The sequence below is a fragment of the Chroicocephalus ridibundus genome, chromosome 5, assembly GCF_963924245.1.
Source record: "Chroicocephalus ridibundus chromosome 5, bChrRid1.1, whole genome shotgun sequence".
NCBI classification, from domain to species: Eukaryota; Metazoa; Chordata; class Aves; order Charadriiformes; family Laridae; genus Chroicocephalus; species Chroicocephalus ridibundus.
Window position 1 is genome coordinate 68123546 of NC_086288.1, and position 24948 is coordinate 68148493.

General features: G+C 49.2%; 2 protein-coding genes across 3 annotated transcripts; both read left to right on the forward strand.

Annotated features, from left to right (window-relative positions):
* The first annotated feature begins 7956 nt into the window (after positions 1-7956).
* Positions 7957-13195, forward strand: UCHL1 (ubiquitin C-terminal hydrolase L1). The gene is made up of 9 exons (XM_063336987.1): positions 7957-8162; positions 8298-8309; positions 8670-8798; positions 9870-10020; positions 11362-11447; positions 11523-11570; positions 11957-12026; positions 12411-12469; positions 12765-13195. Exons 1-9 carry the CDS (start codon positions 8130-8132, stop codon positions 12849-12851), a joined length of 675 nt encoding a protein of 224 aa, XP_063193057.1. The 5' UTR covers positions 7957-8129; the 3' UTR covers positions 12852-13195.
* A 4955-nt stretch (positions 13196-18150) lies between these two features.
* On the forward strand, positions 18151-24858 carry LOC134516312 (kelch-like protein 10). Of its 2 annotated transcripts, XR_010071281.1 has the most exons (4): positions 18151-19492; positions 20849-20990; positions 21527-22857; positions 23680-24858. XR_010071281.1 is itself a non-coding variant. In XM_063336361.1 (3 exons), exons 1-3 carry the CDS (start codon positions 19183-19185, stop codon positions 22059-22061), a joined length of 987 nt encoding a protein of 328 aa, XP_063192431.1. In that variant the 5' UTR covers positions 18151-19182; the 3' UTR covers positions 22062-23170. The 2 variants fall into 2 exon arrangements, 1 of the variants encoding a protein (XP_063192431.1); XM_063336361.1 differs by lacking the exon at positions 23680-24858 and having other exon boundaries at positions 21527-23170.
* The last annotated feature ends 90 nt before the right edge of the window (positions 24859-24948 follow it).

The window sequence follows — 24948 nt, forward strand, 5'->3', positions numbered from 1 at the left end:
CTAAAGGTCGTCATTTGCATGAAAAAGACATAATGAAGGAACGCCTTTTACGTCTGGGTTAATCCCCATCACTAGCCATTCCCCTCTTCCCTCTCCCCAAAAGACATACTGACCTCCAGAATGTAGTATAAGATGGTTTGTGCTGATGAACTGGAGGAGTGACAACGTTTCAGGATAAAGTCCCTTCACAAGGGAGTCCTTGTCTACAGGTGCCTCTGTTGTCAAGCAAGCAGGAAGAGTTCCTCTTTTTTTTGCAACAGACACAAAAGCTCTTGCTGTTCCCTTCTGGTAGAGCCCTACTTCTCACTTCTTCATCCAACAGCAAGCAAGCCAATTTCTTCATTTGCTCCTCACATTCCCCAGAGAAACACCAAAGCCACGCTAGCATGTAAAGAAACCACAAGTGACAACAGACTTGGTCCAGAAGTTAGTTCCCTCATCAGCAGGTCCCTAAAGCATATATTCTGTCCTTTCCCTGAAAAGGTTTCATTCTTGAGGATGGAGACCACTGGTGTAAAGAGGTATTGGGGAGGTAGCCCATGCCTTTCCCTCAGCACCCCATACACCTGAGCAAGTGCCTTTCTACCACCTTAAAAGTACTAGTGAGCACTGTCTTGATATCCTTTCAACTGACTGACAACATTCCTTAGCTCTTTTCTTTTTCCCCCTACTCTCCTCTGGCTTAAGAGTGGATAGTGCTCAGGAGATTATTTGGAGCAGCCTTTTATTTTGTTTCACAAGAAACTCAGCCTACCTAAGGTAAACTCTTCCAGCAGTCCTAGAGGAGAGGCTGTGAATGCTTTCTGGGTGCTTTGTATGGCTGATGAGTATTCAACAGCAAGTCTAAGGACAGGGTTTGCTAATGAAGTTGTGACTGAAGCAACTGAAGACTGCAGAGAAGTGGACTGGGGTTACTCCAGGGTGGACTGGCACAACATAGCACTTAGGAAGAAGCACAGTGTTGTACAAGAGAGTGTACTGCAAGGGTCAAGTAATGCTATTTATGTCTCTTGCAATCAGTGGTTTAATTTACATGGCTCATCTTGTTTTCTCTTGTGCCTGTTAATCTGAGGAAAACATCAACTGGATGGAAATTAAAGTAGGATATAGTCCTTATCACAGATCATCCACATACTACATCAAAATTAGAATTCATTAGTATTAGCTATTACAGGTATTATGCTAAAACACCTACACCAGAGGTGGTTCCAGGGTCAGAAAGGCCTACCCCCATATCCTGACCACCTCCACAAGAAGAAAAGACCAATTATAGTTGTAGGCATCTCCATTCTGAGGGGAACCGAGGCTCCACTACGCCAGGCAGACCCTCCTCTTAGGGAAGTCTGCTGCCTCCCTGGGGCCCAAGTTAAGGACATCGCTAGGAAACTTCTGAGCCTGGTTTGGCCCTCAGACTGTTACCCATTGCTGCTCTCCCATGTGGGTGGCGATGAAGCCACAACGTGTAGTCCTGGGGCAATCAAAAGAAAGATGGGGACAAACTTTTTAGCAGGACAAGGGCTAATGGTTTTAAACTAAAAGAGGATAGATTCAGACTAGGTATAAGGAATACGTTTTTTACACTAAGGATGGTGAAACACTACAGCAGGTTGCCCAGAGAGGTGGTAGATGCTCCATCCCTGGAAATACTCAAGGTCAGGTTGGACGGGGCTCTGAGCAACCTGATCTAGTTGAAGATGTCCCTGCTCGTCGCAGGGGGTTGGACTAGATGATCTTTAAAGGTCCCTTCCAACCCAAGGTATTCTATGATTCTATGACCGTGCAAAATGAGATCCTCTTACTTGAGATGTATATTTTAACTCTCTAGATAAAAGCACTAATCCCAAGAACGTATAAAGTAACAAAACAAAGACAGAGGAAGGAAGGAAGGAAGGAAGGAAGGAAGGAAGGAAGGAAGGAAGGAAGGAAGGAAGGAAGGAAGGAAGGAAGGAAGGAAGGAAGGAAGGAAGGAAGGAAGGAAGGAAGGAAGGAAGGAAGGAAGGAAGGAAGGAAGGAAGGAAGGAAGGAAGGAAGGAAGGAAGGAAGGAAGGAAGGAAGGAAGGAAGGAAGGAAGGAAGGAAGGAAGGAGGGATTGTTCTCCTCTACTAGACCGGACTAGACAGATGGATTGTTCCTGTCTATAGAGGAAAAAGGATGGCTTACTAACATCACCAAAGAAAGCACTTGGGGGGAAAGGAGACACATGCCAGTAGCCCAGTTGCCAATATAGTCTTCCTTATCCATGAAGCAAGCCTTGCAAGCTTTCATATCAAGTAAAAGCAGATAGTATATCATTTCAATGGAAACTAAGACACCCTTGTCAACAATGATGTCCCTCCTGCCTTTCTTTGTGGAAAGAGAAAGGAGTCGCTCTCTGTTTGTCCTATTTCTACCATGAAACAACGCATACAATTGCTGTGCCTCTGACAGACTCCATCACCATATGGCAGACACGATTTTGCAGAGGAACAAGGTGAAGCAACTCGAGCATCCTGCCAGACAGATCTGAATTCAAGAAAACCATGGTCACACTCTTCAGACCTGAGACTCTCAAGGCAGGCCTTCAAAGATACATTTTAGCACTTTAACACTTCCACCTACAGACTTCCAGAAGAGCCGTTGCATTCTGTAGAGCTGTTTTTTTACATGCTGGAGGACTTGGCTGTAATTCAGAGCCATTATAGTGTCATTACCAGCAGTCAATATACACAAAGGCAGTCCTTGGCAGAGCAGTCCCTCTCGTCAGCCTGACCCTTTTATCTTCATAGCTTCAGCTCCAGCTGAGCTTCATCACAGGTCAGACCCAGAGTTCACATCCTTCCGCACGCATCCACCTCAGCGGTCCTTAGTCATTACATCTCCTAGCCAAAACATCCACTCCTTGTGGAGAAGGGGATAGGAGAACATAACGTTTCCAACTTCTACATTAAGTAAGGAAAGATTTGTGGGGTTTCCCCCATTCCCAACTCAGCTCTGAGATGCTTTGACTTTAACTTCCCAGTCTTACTCCTGCTTGACGTTGGAGACATTTTTGCCCAGACTTCCTGGCCTGTGGACCTGGAGAGCAGCTGCCAACAGCAAGGTGCTGAGCAGTAACTGGACTTGCATTGCCCCACAGTGCTGGGCTGCAATCACCGAGACTCCTCACAGAAGTATTTAAATTAACCTGGCTGCAATTCAGAAACAAACACACGCCTCTCCTCCCGCTCAAAGCTTTCATGGACCCAGGCCCTCTATAAAAGCAGCCATTTGTGTTTGCCCTCTTGATTCCACTGATCTTCTAATTAAAGGCTGGGGTGCTTACACTCAGGAATTACTGCTGTGCTCCAGAGAATTTACCAGAAGAGAAGGGGGATGTTACTGCCTTACACAGATCCCTGACATCCGCTGTCCCTGCAGTGGCCTCAGGTATGTTTTTCATGTTTTATGTTTGGTACCTTGTGACAGAGTGTACTGGTTCTGTCTGGGATGGAGTTAATTTTCTCCACAGCAGCTGGCATGGGGCTGTGTTTTGGATCTGTGACCAAAACAGTGCTGATAACACCCTGATGTTTAGCTGTTGCTTGCACAGCATGGAGGCCTTCTCTGTTTCTCACGCTGTCCCCGCAGCCAGTAGGCTGAGAGGGGGCACAAGAAGTTGGGAGGGACACCGCCAGGACAGCTGCCCCCAAGTGACCACAGGGATATCCCAGACCATATGGCATCATCCTCAGCAATAAAAGCTGGGGGAGGAATTTTCCAGGGGGCCGCAGTTTGGGGACTGGCTGGTGGTGAATGATTGCTTTTTGCATTATTTTTTTTCCCCTGCTTTGCTTATTAAACTGTCTTTATCTCAACCCACAGGTTTTCTCACTCTTGCCCTTCCGATTCTCTCCCCCATCCTGCTGGGGAGGAGTGAACAAGCAGCTGTGTGGAGCTTAGCGGCCCACGTTGGTTAACCCACATGTAAGACTTTCTCCAGCATCTAATCTGGGAGAAAGGCTTTCTTCAGATAATGCCAGTTTTTCATTTTGGAAAAGCTATATACATTTGGTGGTATAGCTGGATAGCACTGATAGTGGTATAGCAGTGATACAATACATATAGCAGTGAATACAATATGTATAGATCTCCAATTGGTGGAACCTATATGCAAATGCAGTAAGGGCAATTCCCTTACATCTGTCCTTTATGATGATGCATACATAGATGAGCAGATAAATTAACATGGAAACTGTTAGTGGTGGAAAATAAGGACAGTGTTTTATTAGCGTTCCAGTTATCAACTGCACAGTAGTTGCCAAATGCTAGGAAACTGCCTTGCTTCATAGTCACATATCTACCAGGCTTTTATTTCATGCAGAAATGAAGTCTGTCCTTGCTATATGCCATAACGCGTACTCCATCATACATTATCATAACATTAATTACGGTGAGCTGCAAGGTAAAAATACATATCCTTCTCTCATCACCAGGTAGTTAAGGTTGGATTAATCCATCAGAAAGCTGGTGTCACCACTGTAGACCTCTACACCTGAACTAGGTCCCATAGGCTCCCTTTATAGATGAGGGAGAGAAGCTGGTGTTTCTAGAGCACAGTTTGTCTCAGCCCAAAGCCAACATCTCAGTTTTATCCATTTACTCATGCTCTCAAATTTCTTCTTCTCGATGCCAATTATGAAGGCATCCTAAATGTCCCTGTAACAGATAGATGGCTACCACCTTAATTACTCTATGACTTACACAATCATAGAATCATGGAATGGTTGGAGTTGGAAAGGACCTTAAAGATCATCTAGTTCCAACCCCCCCTGCCACGGGCAGGGACACCTTCCACTAGACCAGGTTACTCAATGCCCTATCCAACCTGGCCTTGAACACTTTGAACACTTATGTCAGAACTGGCCTTAGGCAAAAGTAGTCCCAGCAACTCTTCAAGGATGCTGCATTTCCGTTTAAGTCAACCTCTCTCAAGCACACTACTATGGTATAACTGAGCTGTCGTGACTGCCCTCAGGCAGGATTTACCCCCAAGCCCACAGATGTACTTACAGTAAGTGATCACACTAATCTCACATACCTTCAACTCACTGTAGGGTAAGTGCAAACGGGCAGTAATCGGGAGAACGGTGACATGCAGTAATGGCTTCCTGTGCCTCCAGTGCCTGCACTACCATGTACCTGCATCCTGCTGCCCGGGGCACCACCAGCCAGCTGTAGACACTGGTGGTTTGTTTGGGAGGTAGGAAGTAGGGAATGGGTTCGGGGTCCTTTTTCTGTGAAGTGAGTCATATTACAAGAAACTTAAGGAAGGCGCAGATCTGAGGTGTTTGCTAGGCAGGTGCAGATAGTGCAGCTGAAGATGGGGACTTGGACTGCCTTGGGGCTTAGATTTTGGCAGAAGAATAGGAAAATTATTTTCTAAAGAATAGTTTACAACCTCAGCTTCCATTTCAGGAGCTCTGCATTGTATAAGGCCAGCTTTGTCTCCTACACCTACCCTGCTTGTCATAGCTACCTTTGTTAGGAGATCTTCTGAACTCAGAAACAGCCCTTAATTGTAGGTCTAGCTCTTCCTTACGCTAACCTCCAACTGAAACATGGAAAGAAAATAAGTATTACCACTGAGTTCTACACTTAAGAGAAAGAAATCTGCCAAAAGGTTATATACATAGCAAAGATTTTTCTGTACGTCTTCCTAGATTAGATATCTGAGCAAAAGCTTTACTCACAGACAGCATTGAACACCACAAGTACTATTACACTTGGACAATGCAGAAAGTTCCCAAGTATTTCCAGGTGCTTTTTCAGGTGAGATGATTTTATTGCAGTAATGGGAATGTATTGGGTTAAACGTGCTAGGTACATCTACCTGCACTGAAGAAAGATGATCCAGAGACTTCCTCTTTGCAAGGAGATAGATGGGGACTGGATATGACATAGCACTCACTTTTTACGTGACTTTCCGGAGGCAGGCATCTTTGTGCAACTGTAGCAGGTTTTTAGCAGTTTTGTCTTGTTATACTTATTTAAAAATAATGTATCGATAGATGTGGCAGGTTCTCCCTTAGAAATGATCACTGCAGTTATGGTCCCTGTGTGCTGCTCATGGCACACAGGGGCTGAAACAACACTTGCACAGCCATTTGCAGTCTCTCCTGACAGCCCAGACGCAGGAGCCATCCCAGGGCTGACTGTGACCCAGGGATCTGTGCACTGCCACTGCTATGTGGCAGGCTGAAGTTACAACCACCATTCGTCACCGAGCAATTCAGAAACAGGACTTTCCTTGCCGTTTTTAGCCCTCTCTTTTGTAGGCTGCAAGATGTGTGCTTTGCCATCCTCTCAGAGGAGCTGCCTGCAGTCTCCCTTACCTACGTATCAGGGACCATTAGCATCACACTCATTCATTCAAGTTGCTTTGCTATACTTGCATCTTACAGTGAATGAACAGGTGATGACAAAAGCAAAGACAGTCAAAGATACTATATATAGATGAAATATTTTGGGCCATTTTTAATTTTATTATAGGTATCAATGACTTTTCAGCTGAAATGTATGGGGAAAAAATAGAAATAAATGATACTGTGATTTACTGTGAACTTTCCTCCCCCCAAGTCTTTGGTTTTGAACAGTGTGTACTGCCCTTCCCCCAGGATCACGGGATCCTTCATGTTGGAAGGGCTCTCAGGATGTCTCTAGACCAACCTCCTGCTCAAAGCACGATGAGCTGCAAGATCAGCCCAGGTTGCTCAAGGCTTTATCCTGTCTGGAAACATCCCGGCTTTGCATATAAAATCCAAACCCATCCTTGCTATCCTGTCTTTTCTTCACTAAGTCTTCTTGCAGGTAGAACCAATGTAACACCGTATTCTTGAACCTTTTATGGCCATATTTCAAAGATTAAACTGTAAGCTTTTTTCCCTAGGCGTTCATTGTAAACTGAATAAGGTTGATAAATAGATCTCAATTAAAAACGTGTGCCGCCACCTGCTGTGAATGATTCCCCACTAACTTACAGTGCAGTAGATCTAAAGTTGATTTAAATGTGCTTGAAATTAGGCATGTGCTTAGAAATTTTGCCACCCTGGGATACAAATAATTCTGAAACAGGGTGGAAAACCAAAGGAAGAAAGTCTTCAAACAGACTGCAGATGTTCAGCTGGCTGTTTTGGTCAGTATTTGCATTGTTTGAAAGATAACTGTGGAGCATCTCTCGGTTATCCCCAAGGCTCCCATCTGGCTGTTTACCAGTGAAATCTGAAAGGCTCCGCGTGATTTCTAGTATGTCAAGTAGGTTGGTTTTGTTTCCGTGCGCAAAGATGTTCTTGTCCAAAGGCGCTGCGTGGAGAAACTGTCAGGTCATGAATAAGAGATAAAAAGCCCATTATTTTATAACCAACTTCATTGGGCTGGTTCAGGAACTGCTTCCAACCGCAGAGATGCCGTCAGCGGGCAGGTGACTTGCATGATGGCTTTATAATCATACTGAAATTTAAAAAATAAGTACCTAATGCTTATGTTGACTACCACAACTGCCCTGTACCCCAATGCAGTACACACACAGCTGGGTGCTCAGGGAGCGTTCAGGCGCATAAACGCAGACTCACGCTGCCGGGACAAAGCAGAGCTGTGGGGCTGGGATGACGGTGGCGGTGGGGACACGTGTCGCCCCCGGTGTCGCCTGGCCCGGCGGGGGGCGAGGGGCGCTGACCTCGGCCCCACCGCTTCTAGCACTTTCTCCACACCGACGGAGGTGTGGTGCTGAGCCGGGGTCCAGCCTTCCCGCCGAGGAAGCGGGACTCGGGGGGTCGGGTAGTGGCCCCGGACCCCGCGGCCCCGGCCGGGCTATCCTCCGCCCCGCGGCTCCCCGGCACCGACACCCGCGGACCCGGCGCGCCCCCCGCGCTCCCCACCCCGCGCTTTGGTCGTGCCCTGCTCCTCCCTCTCCCCCCGCGGCGGAGCGCAGTGGGCCAGCCCACCCCGATATAACAGGCGGGTGGGCGGCTCCGCGCCGCAGCGCTGAGGGCTGCGGGGGTCGCCGAGTCGAGTGCTGCCGGGAGGGAGACATCGTCGTGCTCGGGGCGCAGCCTGCCTTCTTCTCGATTTCCCCACCGCCCGCCTTCTTCCCGGCTCCCCGCCGACCTGCAGTCATGGCCTGGCAGCCGATGGAGATCAACCCCGAGGTGCGCGACGGGCGGCGGGGCCGTGGGTAGGGGATGGGGAGCGAGGGGCGAGATGGGGCCGGGGGCGGGCGGTGTGGCGCCGTCTCTCCCCCGCACTCACCCTTCTTTTTTTTCCCTCCCCTTATTGTCTTCCAGATGCTGAACAAAGTGAGTCTCCGCCGCAGGACCGCCGCGGGCGGACGGGCGCCGCCCCTTCTCCCTCCATCCCTCGGCATCCTGCCCTGCCGGGGCAGCGCCGGCCGGAGCGGAGCAGCGCGGTACCGCTACGCGGGGCGCGGCCGCACCTGCGGAGCGGCGCCGGGGCCGCGCCCTGCCCCGGCGGCGGCGGCGCCCCCTCGGGTGGGCGGTGTCTGGTGCGCGGCCGGCAGGGGGCGCCGCGGGGCCGCGCGTTGTGCTGTGTCACCGGGGCGCGGCGGCCCGGGGGGGCGGCCGGGCCCCGTTGTTGAGGGGCGTGTAGGTGGGGGGGAATGGGGTGACCGGGCCACCCGCTCGTTGTGCCCCGCACAGGTGCTGTCCCGCCTGGGGGTGGGTCCCGGCTGGCGCTTCGTGGACGTGCTGGGCTTCGAGGAGGAGTCGCTGGGCGCCGTGCCGGCCCCGGCCTGCGCGCTGCTGCTGCTGTTCCCCCTCACCGAGCAGGTAGGCGGTGGGGGGGGGGTGGTGGTGGTTGTGCCCCTCCTGGACCGCTCTCCTTCACAAGCCCGCTGGGCTGCAGCCCTGGAGGTGACAGCGGGATGGGTGGGTTCAGGCACAGGGCCTGTGCCTGCTCCGGTGCTGTGTGGCAGCTGGTGCCCCGCGGGGCTTCTGTCACCCCGGCTAGGCCATCTCTGGCACAAATATCCCTGGAGGGAAAAGCAGGCTGTTGTCACCAGGGATGCGTGTACCTGCTGGCTGCTGTCATCTCTGCAAGCATCAGGTGGTTGGGAGTGGGCTTGGTTTGCAGTGAGGCTGGTGGGTGGTACCTGCTTGGCCCCAGCCTCCGAATAGCCTGAACTAAAACGAACTGAGCAACGAAATAAGGCCTCTTATTTCAATACCCCTCTTAACGCTTTGGTCTGTGTATCAGACTGAGGAAAAAATACGAGCAGTCTTGAGAGCAAGGAATAGCAGTTCTGTTACCATGCTGAATCATTGCGTCTGCAGAGGCCTAGATTGCTTCTGTGTGACTAATGCATTTTGTCCACTAGATGCTAAGGAAGTAGATGAGGAGATGGATGTTGAAATAAACTATATTTAACAGGTTCTTTAAAAGAAGAATTTCAGCCTTTCAGTAGTGATGGATTTAACGCTTGTCTGGACATTGTTGTGATGGGGAGGGGTTAATGAAGGGAACCTAAAGGTACAAAGGCAAACTATTGCAGAGGTGCTGAGTAGTCTCATTAAACAGACCAAAACAATTGAGAGGGGATATAAAAGAGCCTATCCATTATATGATTTTCCCATCCCAAGCTATTTCCAGTGTACAGACAGATGGAGAGGCTAAGAACAGTGCCTTTGGATATGTCTGAGTCATGCAGGTAGTCCATTAATACTTGGCCTATGTCCAATACAGACATAACGATGCCTTACTGGACTTATGCCACGAAGATGACTTTATGGGTGAATCTGTCCAGTCCTGGTATTGATTCTCCTGCACAACTTGCTTGTCTAGTAGTTTGCACAATAAAAAGATGTCACTCTGAAATGCTTAAAATGGTTACATGTTTACAGCATGAGAACTTCAGGAAACAACAAACTGAGAAAATAAAGGATCAAGAAATCAGTTCCAAGGTGTATTTCCTGAAGCAGACAGTCAGTAACTCCTGTGGGACAATTGGTCTGATACATGCAGTTGCTAATAATAAAGACAAACTGAAGCTTGGTGAGTATGAATGTTCTGAAGTGGTTGAATTTCCATTTTCTTGTGACAGAGAAATTGAGTGGGTATAGGCTATAGGAGGCACCTGGGGTGTTCATGCAAGCCATGCCAAGGTGTGCTCTAGTGCTTCAGTTGGTGAGTGGGTCTTTCAGCTCTTGGAGAGGCATGTGTGGTCTCACCTGCTGCCTGAATTGCAGAAAGGAACTTTGACTCCTGTCTGGGAGTTGCAGAGGTACCATCCTAGTGAGCAATGCAAGAGGGAAAAGGGCAGGGAGTAGCACTGGCCAAAGTCTGTTTGTAACTGGGAAGTATCATGTTCAGAGGTAGCTGTTGACACTGCTGTTAATCTCAACTGAAGAGAGAAGGTTATTCATGCTACTTAATGCCTAATGTAAACAGACTTGCTCAGTGTAGTTTGTAAATCAGTCTAAAACATGTTTTCTTTTTGCTGGGAAAGTAGTATAAGGGTTAGTAAGTAAACTTTTCCTGCAGAGGTAATAGTTTTGATGGTTCTCTTCCTATAGAAACGGGTATAAAACTGCCTTAGGCAGCTAGTGGCTGGAAACCCCTAGAAAATGGGATTGCAAGGTATTGACAAAATAGGGTTGTCAGAGTCCAGAAAATATTTAATTATTCAAAGCTAGAGATCTGCGAAATATAACTTAGTTTTGTTATTCCAAGAGAACTTGTTAACTCTTTGGGTGGTGTGGGATTCCTTCTTATACACAGGAAAACACATATGGAAGGCTAAATGAGAGCAGCTTTGCTTTACTCTTCTGGAAAGGATTCTCTGAAATAACACGCTCTTGATGAGTGAAATGAATAATGCAGCACATCACGTAAGACCTAGAACTCGGCACATCTTAACACTGCACTAGTAATCTATGTTCTGGAAAACCACAGTAAGCCTATCAAGAGCAAGTGCTGTGTTCTTTGAAGGCAGGGAGACAACTTCATCTACCCATATTCTGTTAGTTGATATTTAGGTGTCCTCACAGCTGGCACCTTTCTTGAATTTCTTCAAAATGGGACCAAACACCTCTGCCAAATCTGCAAGGTGGAAGTCAGAAAAGCTAAATCCCATTTGAAAGTGAGTTCCAAGACAAGCACCCAGAGTACCCTGAAGCACCTGAACTCAGGCTGTTTGTGTAGATTGTTGTTAATAGCATCTGGATAAATAGCGTGCTTCAAGTGGTAGTTACAATATGCTTATGCTGGAGGTGGTTCCAGGCTAAATGCAGTGACTCCTGGTTAGTGCAACAAATGTTGACTACTGTGGGCTGCACCTGAACTGTAACTGATGCTTTGCTTATACTGAATAAAATCTTTGATCGTCTTGTGTAGATGAGGGGTCTGCCCTGAAGAAGTTTCTTGAAGAAACAGCTGATATGTCTCCTGAAGAGAGAGCTAAGCATTTTGCAAATAATAAGGTACATGAATGATGCAAACTGCTGACACCTGTTGGCACTTAGGGATGTAGTAACCTTTATCTGCTTTCTCTTAAGGCTATACAAGAAGTCCACAATTCGGTTGCACAAGAAGGACAATGTCGGGTAAGATATGAATGTGTAAAATCTTGGGAGCAGGGGTTAATGAAGGTGGTAGAGCAATACAATTTTTTTTTTTTGTCTGGCATGTAGCTGTTGCAGCTCATGAGGAAAGAGAAGTGAGTGACTCACAGGTAAATGCTTGTGCAGGGTTTTCTCTTCAAACATGGAAAATTTGGGTTCAGACCCAAACCTCACCCAGTCTGAAAATGTGAATGTATATTAGGATTTCTGGTGCTTGACCTTTTAGAGGTTTTGGCAGAAATATCTTCAGCTGAGCTCAAGTTTAGTCCTTTGCTGTTGACATGTCCTCTGTCCTGTAGTCACAAGTAGGGTTTGCAGGACTAGGCTTTTTTTCAGTCTAACAAAGGTGTCTAATGGTCTCTCCTAAGGTTGAGGACAACAGTATGAACTTCCACTTCATCCTGTTTGTCAACGTGGATGGACATCTGTATGAATTGGGTAAGGTCCTGAGGACACTGCAGTTGGACTGGGCTTACTTTACACTGTACAGCAGTGTTGGGGGCTCAGGCTAGATGCTTGATGCTAATTAAGCTGTTTGCTGAGGCTCTCAACTCTCAAAGCCAACACATAATTTGTACCTTCACATGAAGACTTTCAACTGAAGGTGGGTTGCACTGAAGGCCTAGAACTTCTCGTAAAGGATGTAATTTCCTGTAGAGCTGGGAATACTTAGTCCCCTCCTCACTCAAGCTGTGTATTGACAATTTATTCTGACTTGCCCGGTATCTTCATGTGTGTATTTGTTTCTTGGGCCCAGCATGCTCAGTTCTGCTAATTTGGAAGTAATACTAGTACACTGACTGATACGACTTTATTTCACAGATGGGCTTATGCCATTCCCCGTAAATCACGGCACAAGCTCGGATGACTTGCTATTGACGGTAAGAGTTTTCCCTTGCTACTTGTTTCCTTGAAAACAAGGCTTTTAAGAGGGTGAGCGGTGTGTATTCAGTGTGTAGGGGCTGCACCTACTTGCTGTACAAGTTGGTGATTCTTATACTGTGGTAACAAGGCAGTATTGTGCCACAAAGCTAGATACCTCTTAAGTGTATTTATTAGCTGGTGCTGCAGGACCTTGTAACCTAGTTGGTGGGACCCAGAGAGGAGCTGCAAAGACTTGATCTCTACAGCAAGTGTATTCTGATAGTCTAATTGGCTTTTTCTTTTCCTTCCAAGGATTCTGCTAAGATCTGCAGACAATTTACAGAACGTGAAAAGGGGGAAGTTCGTTTTTCTGCTGTGGCTTTTTGCAAGTCTGCTTGAGGCTCTGAAGAGATGCAAGGAAAACAGTCTTAATAGCACACCAGTAAATGCAGTCTAAACTCCAGTGCTTCAGTACTTGTTAAACACAGCTGTTCTGGTAACTTAAATTGTTTCCACCTTTTGCTATACACAGGAGCAACATCAGCTGAGCTTATGCAAAAGGATGAGCTCAAGTTTTAATGTGAACAGTTTGGACACATCAGATGTCTTTAGACTTTTTTCACATGTGTTAAGTAGAAAATGCTTAACAGGGCTTGTTTAATCTGTATCATGTGATTTGAGCTGTTGGTTGATATTTCCTTGTCTTTAATGAGAATAAAACGTTCTGCTGGAAGACAAGTAGACTAAGTGATTACTGTAACTTTCTCCAAAAGGAGTTGTGTGGCATCCTCTATAAACCTTGTTTTCAAAGGGACCCTCAAAGCTCTCCTTGGAGTGGAAGTTAATGTCAGCCTCAGGTTGGCAGGACAATTGCTTTTTCTAGTGTCCCAAAGGCCTCTAAGGATGGAGAGACGCATCACTGTTTGTGTAGCATGTCCCAGTGCTTTACTACCCTTCTGGTAAAGCTTGTCCCAATGTCCAGTCTGAAACTTAAGTGGCAATTTGCCATCCTGAATACATTTTAGTTAGAGGGGTAGGGTGTGATAAACACTCAACTGCCAACCTGAAGCTGTCTGCTCCTAAACGGCGGGTATTTGTATTAATGGTCCAAGCAATAGAACACCCACTTGAAAGGGTTGGTGGTGTGTTTCCTCATAGGAGACAGGTTGTTTTGGTTTTTTTTTTTCCCCTTACCTGTGGTTAAAAGAAATCTGGCTAATGCTGAACACAATCTTTGGGTAGTGAGTGTGCGCTTACTAACTTGTGATTGAGTTAGCCTTAAAAGAGGTTATACTACCTCTCCCAAAATTACCTGAAAAAGGAGAAACCCACACTATGTGAAATCTTAATACTGGGATGAAACTTTGGGTTTGGAGGAGATAAATATTTTATATGTATTATGTATTCCTTGACCACCTGAGTCTGGCTGCTGTTTATCTGCAGCTCCTTGCTGATAGCTCAGGTAACTGTAAGAAGGGATAAAATGCCCTTAACCTCAGGCCTTTCTTCTAATGCTTTATGTCCTGGTCTGTGCCTGCCAGCCATGTTGTATGGTGCTGGGTAACGTATGTTCTTAGGTGGTTGCTGGTGCTCTGTGTATGTTGCAAGCATAATGGCTTCCAAGCTTTTTTGGAAGGTAATTTAAAAATATAAGCTTTGATTAAAGCCACGTGTGGTCTGAAGGTGTTGGGTTACTGGGCCTTGTTACTGCTCGTATAATTGCCTGATAGCTGAAGCTAGCGGGCGGTTGCAACACATTTTAATTCAAATTTTGAGGATTAGCTAGAGCTCAGTGTACTTAATTCAATTCTGAACATCAGTCTCCTTCAGTTTCTGTTAGCAGGGAGGTGAAAGCTATCTGCGGGGGAAAGGTCTGTTGCGTGTCACTCGCTGTTATCTACAGCAGCATCTTATGCTGCCTGTTGGTGGTTGTGGCAGGGTGGACAGAGGCCTCCTGGGGCATCTCTGCTGCAGCCTCCAGCTCCAGCGCAGGCTCGGAGCCGTGCCTGCGGCTCAGGCTGCTTAGCAACAAAGGCTGCAGGAGAGGAAATGTGTGTGGCATGAGCGCAGGAGGATGGAAGGAGCAATAAAAATCAGATATGGTAGGAGGGAGGGGACAGGAGAGAGCAGAGTCCAGCCAGCTGTATGTCGTACCTGGGGAAGCGTGTTCTAATTCTGCAGGGGACCATTTTCATGCCTTTAAGGCCACTGCTGAGGGTACCTGCCATAACTCTGCCTGCGTACAGGTACTATGTCAATGCTGAAGCAACGTGGAAGTGCCTTTGAGATACCTCTGTATTTCTCTTACAGTGATTGCAGCAGTAAAATGTTACTGGTTTTGTTTTTGTTACCTTTGAACTCCTACACTTCCTTGATTTCCTGTGCATCCTCCCTAATTTAAGTAGCTCTTTTGACCCTCTCCGTTTCTCATCTAAGCTCCTACATGTTGTTCCTGAATTTACCCCTAAATTTTCACTGTGACAATTACTGAGAAGGGCAGGAGCTTGTGAAGCCTGTTTTGTGTTTTATGCCTGCTCCGAGAAAAACCTGCAACTGGCAGTTTGCTGCTGCTGCTCTTCCAGGTATGTGAGAAGTCTATTGAGCAAATTGCTTAATTTGAATTATCAGGTTCCTGCCATGTGGAGCGGGTCCAGAGGAGGGCCACAAAAAGCACCTCTCCTGTGAGGACAGGCTGAGAGAGTTGGGGTTGTTCAGCCTGGAAGAGAAGGCTCCAGGGAGACCTTATTGTGGCCTTCCAGTACCTAAAGGGGGCCTACAGGAAAGATGGGGACAAACTTTTTAGCAGGGCCTGTTGCAACAGCACAAGAGGTAATGGCTTTAAACTGAAAGAGGGAAGATTTAGACTAGATAAAAGGAAGAAATTTTTTATTATGAGGGTGGTGAAACACTGGCCCGGGTTGCCCAGAGAGGTGGTAGATGACCCATCCCTGGAAACACTCAAGGTCAGGTTGGACGGGGCTCTGAGCAACCTGATCTAGTTGAAGATGTCCCTGCTCATGGTAGGGGAGGTTGGACCAGATGACCTTTAAAGGTCCCTTCCAACCCAAACTATTCTATGATTCTGTGATTTTTGTGCAGCCTTCCAGTGCTGGACTTTCGGCAGCTAATATATAGAACTGTCCTTGGAAATACTTGAGAAATATTTAAGAATCTCATGTAGGATTTCAGGCTTATCTCTTTAGACCTATGCACTGCTAATTTAGAACCGTATCCAGTGTTGACTGTGCACAATTTATCATTTTCTTAACAGTTTTCTTCTCGGCTATGTTGAAAGCTGTAGTTAACCTGTTCTGTAGGTGGCAGCATTGGGAAACTTTCAGCAACAAGTCTGATTCAGGAGCCACCAATGGCCAAACTGATCCAGGCGCAATGTTACTCAACCTCGTATGTAATGTGAAGTCCACAGGTTGTCCTATGGCTTTCAGTAGGACCACTCGCATGCTTCAGCACACTTCTGATTTCAGAGCCAAATATCCAATCCTTAATTTAGTCAAAAGTTAACTTAGGTGTGATGTAATGTCCAAAGCCTCTGACACTTTTCAATAGCTTTGGCTTAGCTCCATAGCTTATTTGCAGCTGACGCAGCACTACACCCCTTCTTTGTCCAGTATATACTGCTGTGCAACGTATGCACTATTTCCATGCTAAATAGGATTCTTTTTGGGGGGAGTAAAGAAAGAAAGGGTAGGAATAACTCCAGCAGCATCCAGCTTTTGATGCACAGACCAGTTTATCAATCTATGAATACTTAAGGTGGAGAACTAGTTACGTGAAAAAGGGAACTAGACATACTAATATCCTCTGCCTTTGATGCAAAGGCACCGGGGGGCTCTTGGGGCCAGTCCCATTAGCCCGTGTGCTGGGCCTAGGGAGAAAACAAGAGACTGGCCATAAACCTCATCACAGGATCCCTCTCCTGGCACTGCTGACAGCCGAGAGGAGGCTGATGACAGGACCACAGCTCGGTGAGACCGTGGACCAAATGGGAGCAAACAAGAACTAGGCAAAATGCAGCCAGATGCTGAGTAACAGCATTAAAATTCCTTTGTGGCCAAAGGAATTTAAAATATCACTTGCATTTTGTCATTTTTAAATTATTGCACAGGATGATATTAAGTTACAGGGAGCGGTTGATATTCCAAATGCTTCGAACCCAAAGGACCTCAATAGATGAGAGAATGGGGCTAGAAGAAACCTCACAGAGGTCAACCCGGTGAGGGGCAGAGCTTGGAACCTGGCTGGAGCCACCAAGGCTGGGAGGTGGTGGGGCATGTTGCAGCCCTGCTCTGCAAGCCCTAGGTCTTGCGGCAGGTGCCAAATTTAATACAAGCCTGTGTGTTTTGTGTTTTCCTCGCAAGTAAGGCAGATTGGGAGTTGTTGGGAGGAGGGAGGCCAGCAGATGGAGGGAAGTTATTATCCATCTCTGCTTGGCACTGGTGAGGCTGCACCTGGAATAGCATGTTCAGTTCTGGGTTGTCCCATCTCCATCCCCTCACCCCACGCCCCGCATCAGTCCAAGAAGGACATGGAGGAATCTGGTGAGGGTCCAGTAGAAGACTACTGAGGCAGCCAGAGGCAGGAAGCATACGGCCTACATGGAGAGGCTGGTGGAGCTGGGCAGGTATAGTCTGGTACGGAGCAGACTAAGGCAGATCTAATTATGGCCTACAACTACTTCAAGGGCAGTTGCAAAGATGACAAAGCCAATTTTTTTTTTTTCCTGGTAGTAGGAGATGGTACATCAAAGGGCAGTAACCACAAATTGCAGGTTGGAAGGTTCAGTTCAGGACATCCAGAAACTAGAAGAGTACTCCTTCACTGGGAAGGTAGTACAGTACTGGAACAAGCCATCAGAGAAACAGGGGCATCTCCATCCTTGGAAATTTGCCAAGGACTAGGATTTAACAACCAGCTTTTGTTAAATTGCCCCAGATTACCTGTTACAGTATGAAAAAATTGGAGCAGCGAGCAGAGTTGTTCCAGCCTTGGGAAGGGAGTGCTGTGTTGCTTGATGAGGAGCTAACTGTGAGTCTCCTCCCTGTGCCATGTGTAGGGGATCATTCCCTGCAGGAAGAGCTGGAGGCTGATGTGCTGACAGCTGCTTTTCTCCTCTGGCTGTGGTGGAAGGACCAGAATGGCTGCAGGAACAGCAGCCGATGTGCTGAGGAGGTGGTGTGGTTTTTGCTGCTGATGGGAAGGTTGTCTCTTCACAAAGAGTTGGGGAAAAGCAGAGGCCAGGGGCAGATCTGAGGTAGCTCTTCCATGGTCAATGAATCAGAAATAGAAGTATGGGGAGTCATCCCCATGGGTGGCTTCCACCTCCTCCTGTTTCTTGCCCATGCTGCATGTGTTGGTGTAGAAGCACTTCTACACCAGAGGCTGACTGGTCTGTTGGCCATGTCACTTTCTTAGAGTGACATGAAACGCACTTTAATTCCTTTGAGGTATGTGAGAGACTGGAACCTCAAAATAATTGTCTCAAAGCTTGCTTAAGCTTCTGCAAATCAACGGCAGGCTTGCAGGCCAGTAAGAAGCTTGCTTGTGTCTATTTAACACTTTCTGCAGACCATTCTTTTGCTTATCAGTCACTACCCAAGATTGCCACCAGCTGAAAAGGGTGTAGGCCTTTGGTTATCAGAATGGCCAGACCCTGCCTACCCCAAGGCTTGCCCGGACTTGTCCCGCTACCTCAAACTCGCTGAGATACAATGACTGTGCTGAACCCAGCTCTGCCCAAGCAACAGAGGCAGGAAAAGCTCATATGGTGACCGTGTTAAATGACAATTAGCTGGGCAAAGGCCACCATCACGCTGACTGGTCAAGCTATAGGTCGACCTGGACTATAACTGGTATGGTGACCCACCACAATTGGGACCAGGATCCCCACCACCATGACGACTTGAGAACCACGGATCAACGGGATGCCGCCGAACTCCAGAGGACTGTCGGAACACGGTTGGGCCTGTGATGGTGACTGTACTCTTGCTGTGCTCCATAATACTGCTTCTCCTTTCTGCCTTTCCTCGTCTCAGTGACTATTGCTGGGGAATAACAATAGAGCTACAGTGATCGGCATCTAACCTCGTTTGTGTCTGAATCTCACGCTTGGAATCATTGCAAACCTCTCCTGGGCCTAACAGTTGGACTGGGATGTAAAATGGTATCTCACTGGTGTTCTCCTGTTGGCTCCTTCCATAACCTCAGGAGCCCTTTCCTCATCTCTCTAAGACTTCAAGTGTGCTCCCGTGTACCCAGCATGCATCAGAGCAACAGGCTGAGGGCCCTCATTAGCACCCCATCCTTCTACCTTGGTGTGTTCTCCTTCTGTGGTGACTACACAGGCAAGCCTGATATTGTCCCGCTCCCCCTTCAAGCCTAGTAGAAGGCTCTGTCAATGAGCTCCACTTACTCCTGAGCAAAGACCCCCTTCCCCGTTTCAGAAAGATGACACCAGCAAGCCTCATGCCGTGCAGGCCACCCCAATCTCAAAAACCACAAAACTGTGCGGATGACCCGAGCCACGGAGATATAGACTCTGTCGGTCTCTTTATTCCATGGTTGCTGCACACAACTGGAAAGAGAGAGGAGAAAATACCCTGTGGTCCAGATTCCCTTACCAACTGTCCTGATGCACTGGAGTCTCTTTTGATGGCTTTTGGATTCTGTGTTGTGGCTTCATGATCCCCACGTGGAAGAGCAGTAATGGGTAATGGTCCGAGGTCCGTACCAGGCTGGGAAGTTTCCTGTGATGTCCTTAACTTGGGCCCCAGGGAGGCAGCAGACTTCCCTAAGAGGAGGCTCTGCCTGGCATAGTGGAGCCTCGGTTCCCCGCAGAAGGGAGTCGCCTACAACTCTAACCCATTTCTCCTTCGTCGTCAAGGTGGCCGTGATATGGGATGTAGGCCTTTCTGACCTCGGGCACACCTCTGGGGAAGATGGACCGTCATCCCCATCTTCATCCATTGACTGGCCTTCCCCATCCAGAGCCTCCTACCTGTGGTACAGAGGCACCTGGGAAGGTAGGTTGGGCAAGGAGGGGGTTCTCCTGCCACCCTGCCTGTGGACTTGCCTCCATTCACTCCTTTCCTTGAAGCTACTCTCTTCAGCCTGGTGGGGGGAGCTTGCAGGATGCCCTTCACCTTCTTGGGTTTTTTTCTGGTGGCTGTTCCTGTTTCTGTCTCGGGGAGGGCAGAGCAAGATGCCACCAGTCTGTCACTTCCTTGGACTCCCTGATGACCCTAAAACCTCCCAATACCCCTCTGTAGACAGCTCAAAACCAACTGGAGACCCCCGCAGCCCCTCCCAAATCCCGTCAGGAGCCCCCAGAGTCCCAGAAACACCCTCTTAACCCCCTAATCCCCCCCAGGACCCTCCTCAGTCCCACCCATGGCACCAAAACCCCCCCAATATCCCCCAGAGGGAACCCCAAAACACCCATGGGAACCCCACCAAGTTGGATAGACCTGTACAGCTCTTCGTATGTGGTCCTACCTGCTAGACTTGAGTATTTTATGGAGACTGCCAGGGGAGTTGCATTTGTTCGTGGTGGCTGGAGTGGAAAATGCAAATGCTAAGTGGGAAGACGATTAGGAGTCTGTTGCAGTTCACGTAGCTCCAACAAAACTTGCAATACTGTTGTGTTTGTGGCATTTTTAGTGGCATTGGTGGAAAGAGGCGGTTTGTGTTTTGAGGTTCCCTTCAGCCTTCTGCCTGGCTTTGCAAATCTGACTTGAGCATGCGCTCTGAGGAAATGTGGGCCTTGAACCCGGAGTGTTGCTGCTTAAAAGCACTGGCTCTGGCGATAGCTTCTTTTAAATACAAGTGTTTTTCGGGTACCGAGCTTCCAACGCGAGGCTCGCAAGAATTCTTCTGTTCTAGCTACGGTAGATGTTCATGGCAATAATGCCTTACAATGAGCAAGAGACACTGCTACTTGTTGTGAAAACGTGCTTTCTCGGTCTACCTTCCTCTTTCCCAAAAGCCCCTTTCCCCTTCTTTGCTTTCCTTTAAAAGCTTGGGGTCTTTTAGAGACGGTGCCTAGTGCTCTATACATCTTTTATTTCCTCTGCTGTGTTGAAGTCCACCGAGCCCAGGGACCCCAGGGCTCTGCCCCACGGCAATGTGGACCGCGGGAACGCACAGCTCGGACGCAGAGAGGGGCTGCGCAGGGGCTCAGGGCCGGTCCTGGTCCCCCCGACCTCTGTGATGTTGTTATGGGGCACGTTCTGGAGCCACCAGGCAGGCGGGGGTTCTATGGGGGTGTTGGAGGGAGGGCAAGGACACAGTGCTGTCGGCACCCCAGAGAGAAGCATCTCCCACTGCCTGAGGCTTCCACGTGGGCGATAGCTTGTCTGGCACCGCGTCCTCATCCTCAGCCAGGGAGAGGAAGATGAGTGCTCGCACCGCCTTCCATGGGCTTTGCCTGGAAGGGAACCTGGGCAACGTGATCATCATCGTGGATGGTGTTGAATTCGTTGCCCACAAGATGATCCTGTGTAGCTGCAGTCAATACTTCAGGTGAGTGCTTGACAGAGGAGGGGATGGGGCCCAACAGTATTTCCTGCTCTGTGCCACACGGCCTTCGTGTATCTCCAGCGCTTACCTCGGCACTCCAACTCTCCTCTGGCAGTTCCCCCTAGTCCTGGGACCTCCCCGGACACCAGAATTCCTCCGCACGCTGGGATCGAAGAACAGCGCTGGAAGTGGTGTCTGACGAGGCCCCAGATGCGGTGCAGGGCTGGGAGCGTGGCCAGCCTGGCTGCTCCGCTGTCAGGCGGGAGGCTTTCCTCCCCCACACGCCGTTATTCTCTGGTGCTCTTGCTGAAGCGAGGTGCCCACTCGCCCTGTGCCTCTCCGTCCACAGCCAGAGGCTGTCACTCCGTTTTAAAACAGGCGGCTAGGAAACCCTTCCTTGAGAAAACTCCACGGCCTCCCAGCATGGCTACTGCTGGTGCCCAAACTGGTGCCCGGGGAAGGAGGCAGAGGGGATAACGGGGTCAGGGTTTAACACAGCAAGGCCGCTTTCTTCCCCAGCGCTGCTTTGTTTTTTTCAGGGCTTTGTTTTCCAGACACTGGAGCAATGCCGAGAAGACCGTCTACAAAATCCCCGGCACTTCCCCTGAAATGATGGGGCTCATTATCCAGTACGCCTACACCGGGACGGTGCCGGTCACGGCTGACAACGTTGTCAGTTTGCTGATCGCCGCAGACCAGTTCAATGTCCTGGGCATCATCAGGCTGTGCTGCGAGTTCCTGAAATCCCAGCTCCACTTGGAAAACTGCATCGGCATCTGGAGATTCACGGGCCACTACTACTGCCCTGACCTGCGAGAAGCAGCCCACGACTTCATCCTGCGGCACTTCGAGGAGGTGACCAGGGCGTCCACAGAGCTCCTGGAGCTCTCCGTCAGCGACCTGGAGCGCCTCCTGGAGGAGAAGGAGGAGCTCCCTCTGAAAGAAGAGGCCGTGTTCGAGGCCCTTCTCAAATGGCTTGCTCATGACCTGCAGGCAAGGAGGCAGCACGTTGCAGTCTTGCTGGGCCAGGAAGGCTGGAGGAATGGACAGAAGGGCTTTTTTTTCTTTAAATAAACTCAGCGTTACTGACAGTTAAGACACTTTTGAACTCCTAGGTGCGCAAGGGTATGCGTTTGTAGTTCCTATTCCCTGTACTTACACGTCACTCTTCCAAATCTGCAAGTGCCATTTCTACCAGTTCCATATGAACTAGATTGTCCCAGAAGGTCCTATTGACCGACTCCTTGAGGAGCTGGAAGTTTGCTTTTCTCAAATCCAGGGTCCTGACTTTCCTCTTCCCCCCGACACCCACACCCCTCAGGACTCTGAACTCCACCGGTGTCTGACCACTGCAGCCCAGGCTGCCTCCAATCTTGATCTCACCCGTTAGCTCATTGGCGTTGGTGCCCATCAGGTCCGGTATGGCCTCTCCTCTGGTGGGGCTGTCTCTTACCTGGCTTAAGGAATTCTCTTCCAGGCACTCTGCCGCGGGAGTCTCCGACAGCTCGCCGTGCTGCTTTTCTGGCAGCTGCGGGGCTGGTTGAAGCCCCCCAGCAGGACGAGAACCTGTGAGCGCGATGCCTGCCGCTGTAGCTGGAGGAAGCAGGCGCTGCCAAGAGGCTCCCCTTGATCGGGCGGCCTGTAGTAGACACCAGCCACAAGGCTGGGTTTCTTGCCTGGCTCTCTAATTCTTACCCATAAGCTTTCAACCTGCTCTTGGCTATTCTTCAGAGACAGCTCTTCACGCTCCCTCTGTTTCTTGACCTAGAGGGCAGACCCTCTGCCCCTCCTTCCTTCCTTCCCCGTCACTGGCCATCCATCGCCACACTCCAGTCATGGGATTCGTCCCACCGAGTTTCAGTATTGGCTAGTAGGTGTCAGCTTTCTAGCAGCACGGCGGCTTCCAACTCCTCCTCTTTGTGGCTCCTGCTGGGTTGGTGGCGGTGGGAGGTTGTGGGGGCTGGCTGGGCAGTGCGCTGGCTTGGTTTTGTTGGTAGCTTTCCTGGGCAGGTTTGCTGGGTAGGTTTCCTGGGTACCTGAACTGGGCAGGTTTGCTGGGGATGTTGGCTCGGGACTTGTCTGGGTCGTTGCCTCGATAGTTGGCTGGGTAGTTGTCTGTGTAGTTTTGCTGGGTAGGGTGGCTGGGTGGTTGAGTGGGTATGTTGCCTGGGTGGTCGGCTGGGCAGCTGTGCTGGGTAGTTCTCTTGTCTGTGTACTTTTCTTTGGTAGGTTGGGTGGGTGGTTGGGTGGGTAGTTTCCTTGGTTTGGGTGGGTGGGTGGGTGGTTGGCTGGTAGTTTTCTTGTGCTGGCTGTCCGGGTATGTTGGCTGGGTAGGGTGGCTGGGTAGCGGGCTCAGTGTTTGGCTCAGTAGATTTCTTGGGTAGGTTGGGTGGGTGGCTGTGTGGTTAGGTGGGTGGTGGCGTGGTTGGGTGGCTGGGTGGGTGATTGGGTAGATGGCTGGGTAGGTTGGCTGGGTAGTGTGCTCAGATGGCTCTGCCTGGGGGAAGAGCAGTAATGGGTAATGGTCCGAGGTCCGTACCGGGCTGGCAAGTTTCCTGTGATGTCCTTAACTTGGGCCCCAGGGAGGCAGCAGACTTCCCTAAGAGGAGGCTCCGCCTGGCATAGTGGAGCCTCGGTTCCCCGCAGAAGGGAGTCGCCTACAACTCTAACCCATTTCTCCTTCGTCGTCAAGGTGGTCGTGATATGGGATGTAGGCCTTTCTGACCTCGGGCACACCTCTGGGGAAGATGGACCGTCATCCCCATCTTCATCCATTGACTGGCCTTCCCCATCCAGAGCCTCCTACCTGTGGTACAGAGGCACCTGGGAAGGAAGGCTGGGCAAGGAGGGGGTTCTCCTGCCACCCTGCCTGTGGACTTGCCTCCATTCACTCCTTTCCTTGAAGCTACTCTCTTCAGCCTGGTGGGGGGAGCTTGCAGGATGCCCTTCACCTTCTTGGGTTTTTTTCTGGTGGCTGTTCCTGTTTCTGTCTCAGGGAGGGCAGAGCAAGATGCCACCAGTCTATCACTTCCTTGGACTCCCTGATGACCCTAAAACCTCCCAATACCCCTCTGTAGACAGCTCAAAACCAACTGGAGACCCCCGCAGCCCCTCCCAAATCCCGTCAGGAGCCCCCAAAGTCCCAGAAACACCCTCTTAACCCCCTAATCCCCCCCAGGACCCTCCTCAGTCCCACCCATGGCACCAAAACCCCCCCAATATCCCCCAGAGGGAACCCCAAAACACCCATGGGAACCCCACCAAGTTGGATAGACCTGTACAGCTCTTCGTATGTGGTCCTACCTGCTAGACTTGGGTATTTTATGGAGACTGCCAGGGGAGTTGCATTTGTTCGTGGTGGCTGGGGTGGAAAATGCAAATGCTAAGTGGGAAGACAATTAGGAGTCTGTTGCAGTTCATGTAGCTCCAACAAAACTTGCAATACTGTTGTGTTTGTGGCATTTTTAGTGGCATTGGTGGAAAGAGGCGGTTTTTGTGTTTTGAGGTTCCCTTCAGCCTTCTGCCTGGCTTTGCAAATCTGCAGACACAGCTCTTCACTCTCCCTCCATTTCTTGACCTAGAGGGCATCCCCTCTGCCCCTCTTTCCTTCCCTGTTGCTGGCCATTGATCCTGAGGAGGACCCTTAAGGCTGACAGGGAACCTTACTGGAAACAGGTTCAGAAAAAGCGTGGAGAATACTTTATAACTAAATGGGGAAAGGAGAGAATTCCTTCTTGTTTTTTCACAGTCATCTTTCCAGCAGTACTATAAACAACATGAGAGAGTTTAATGAATTTTCCCAAATCCTTGAAGAATTGCCGTGCATCAGAAATGTAGTTCTAGATGAAGCCTAATGCACAAGCAACAACCAGCATAGAACTGATTTGAAAATTTCTTATGCGCTTTTTGCTTAAATGAGTTTCAGATGTGGTTAGCTGATACTGTAAGGCCTGCAGCGGGA

What these genes read in the sequence shown, in the direction of transcription:
- LOC134516312 (XM_063336361.1), top strand. Translation starts at nt 19,183, where the DNA reads ATGGTCCGAGGTCCGTACCAGGCTGGGAAGTTTCCTGTGATGTCCTTA. An exon ending in GTACAGAGGCACCTGGGAAG is followed by an intron (nt 19,493 to 20,848) that starts GTAGGTTGGGCA and finishes CCTCATCCTCAG; the next exon opens with CCAGGGAGAGGAAGATGAGT. An exon ending in AGCTGCAGTCAATACTTCAG is followed by an intron (nt 20,991 to 21,526) that starts GTGAGTGCTTGA and finishes TGTTTTTTTCAG; the next exon opens with GGCTTTGTTTTCCAGACACT.
- UCHL1 (XM_063336987.1), top strand. Translation starts at nt 8,130, where the DNA reads ATGGCCTGGCAGCCGATGGAGATCAACCCCGAG. An exon ending in AGCATTTTGCAAATAATAAG is followed by an intron (nt 11,448 to 11,522) that starts GTACATGAATGA and finishes CTTTCTCTTAAG; the next exon opens with GCTATACAAGAAGTCCACAA. An exon ending in TGGACATCTGTATGAATTGG is followed by an intron (nt 12,027 to 12,410) that starts GTAAGGTCCTGA and finishes TTTATTTCACAG; the next exon opens with ATGGGCTTATGCCATTCCCC.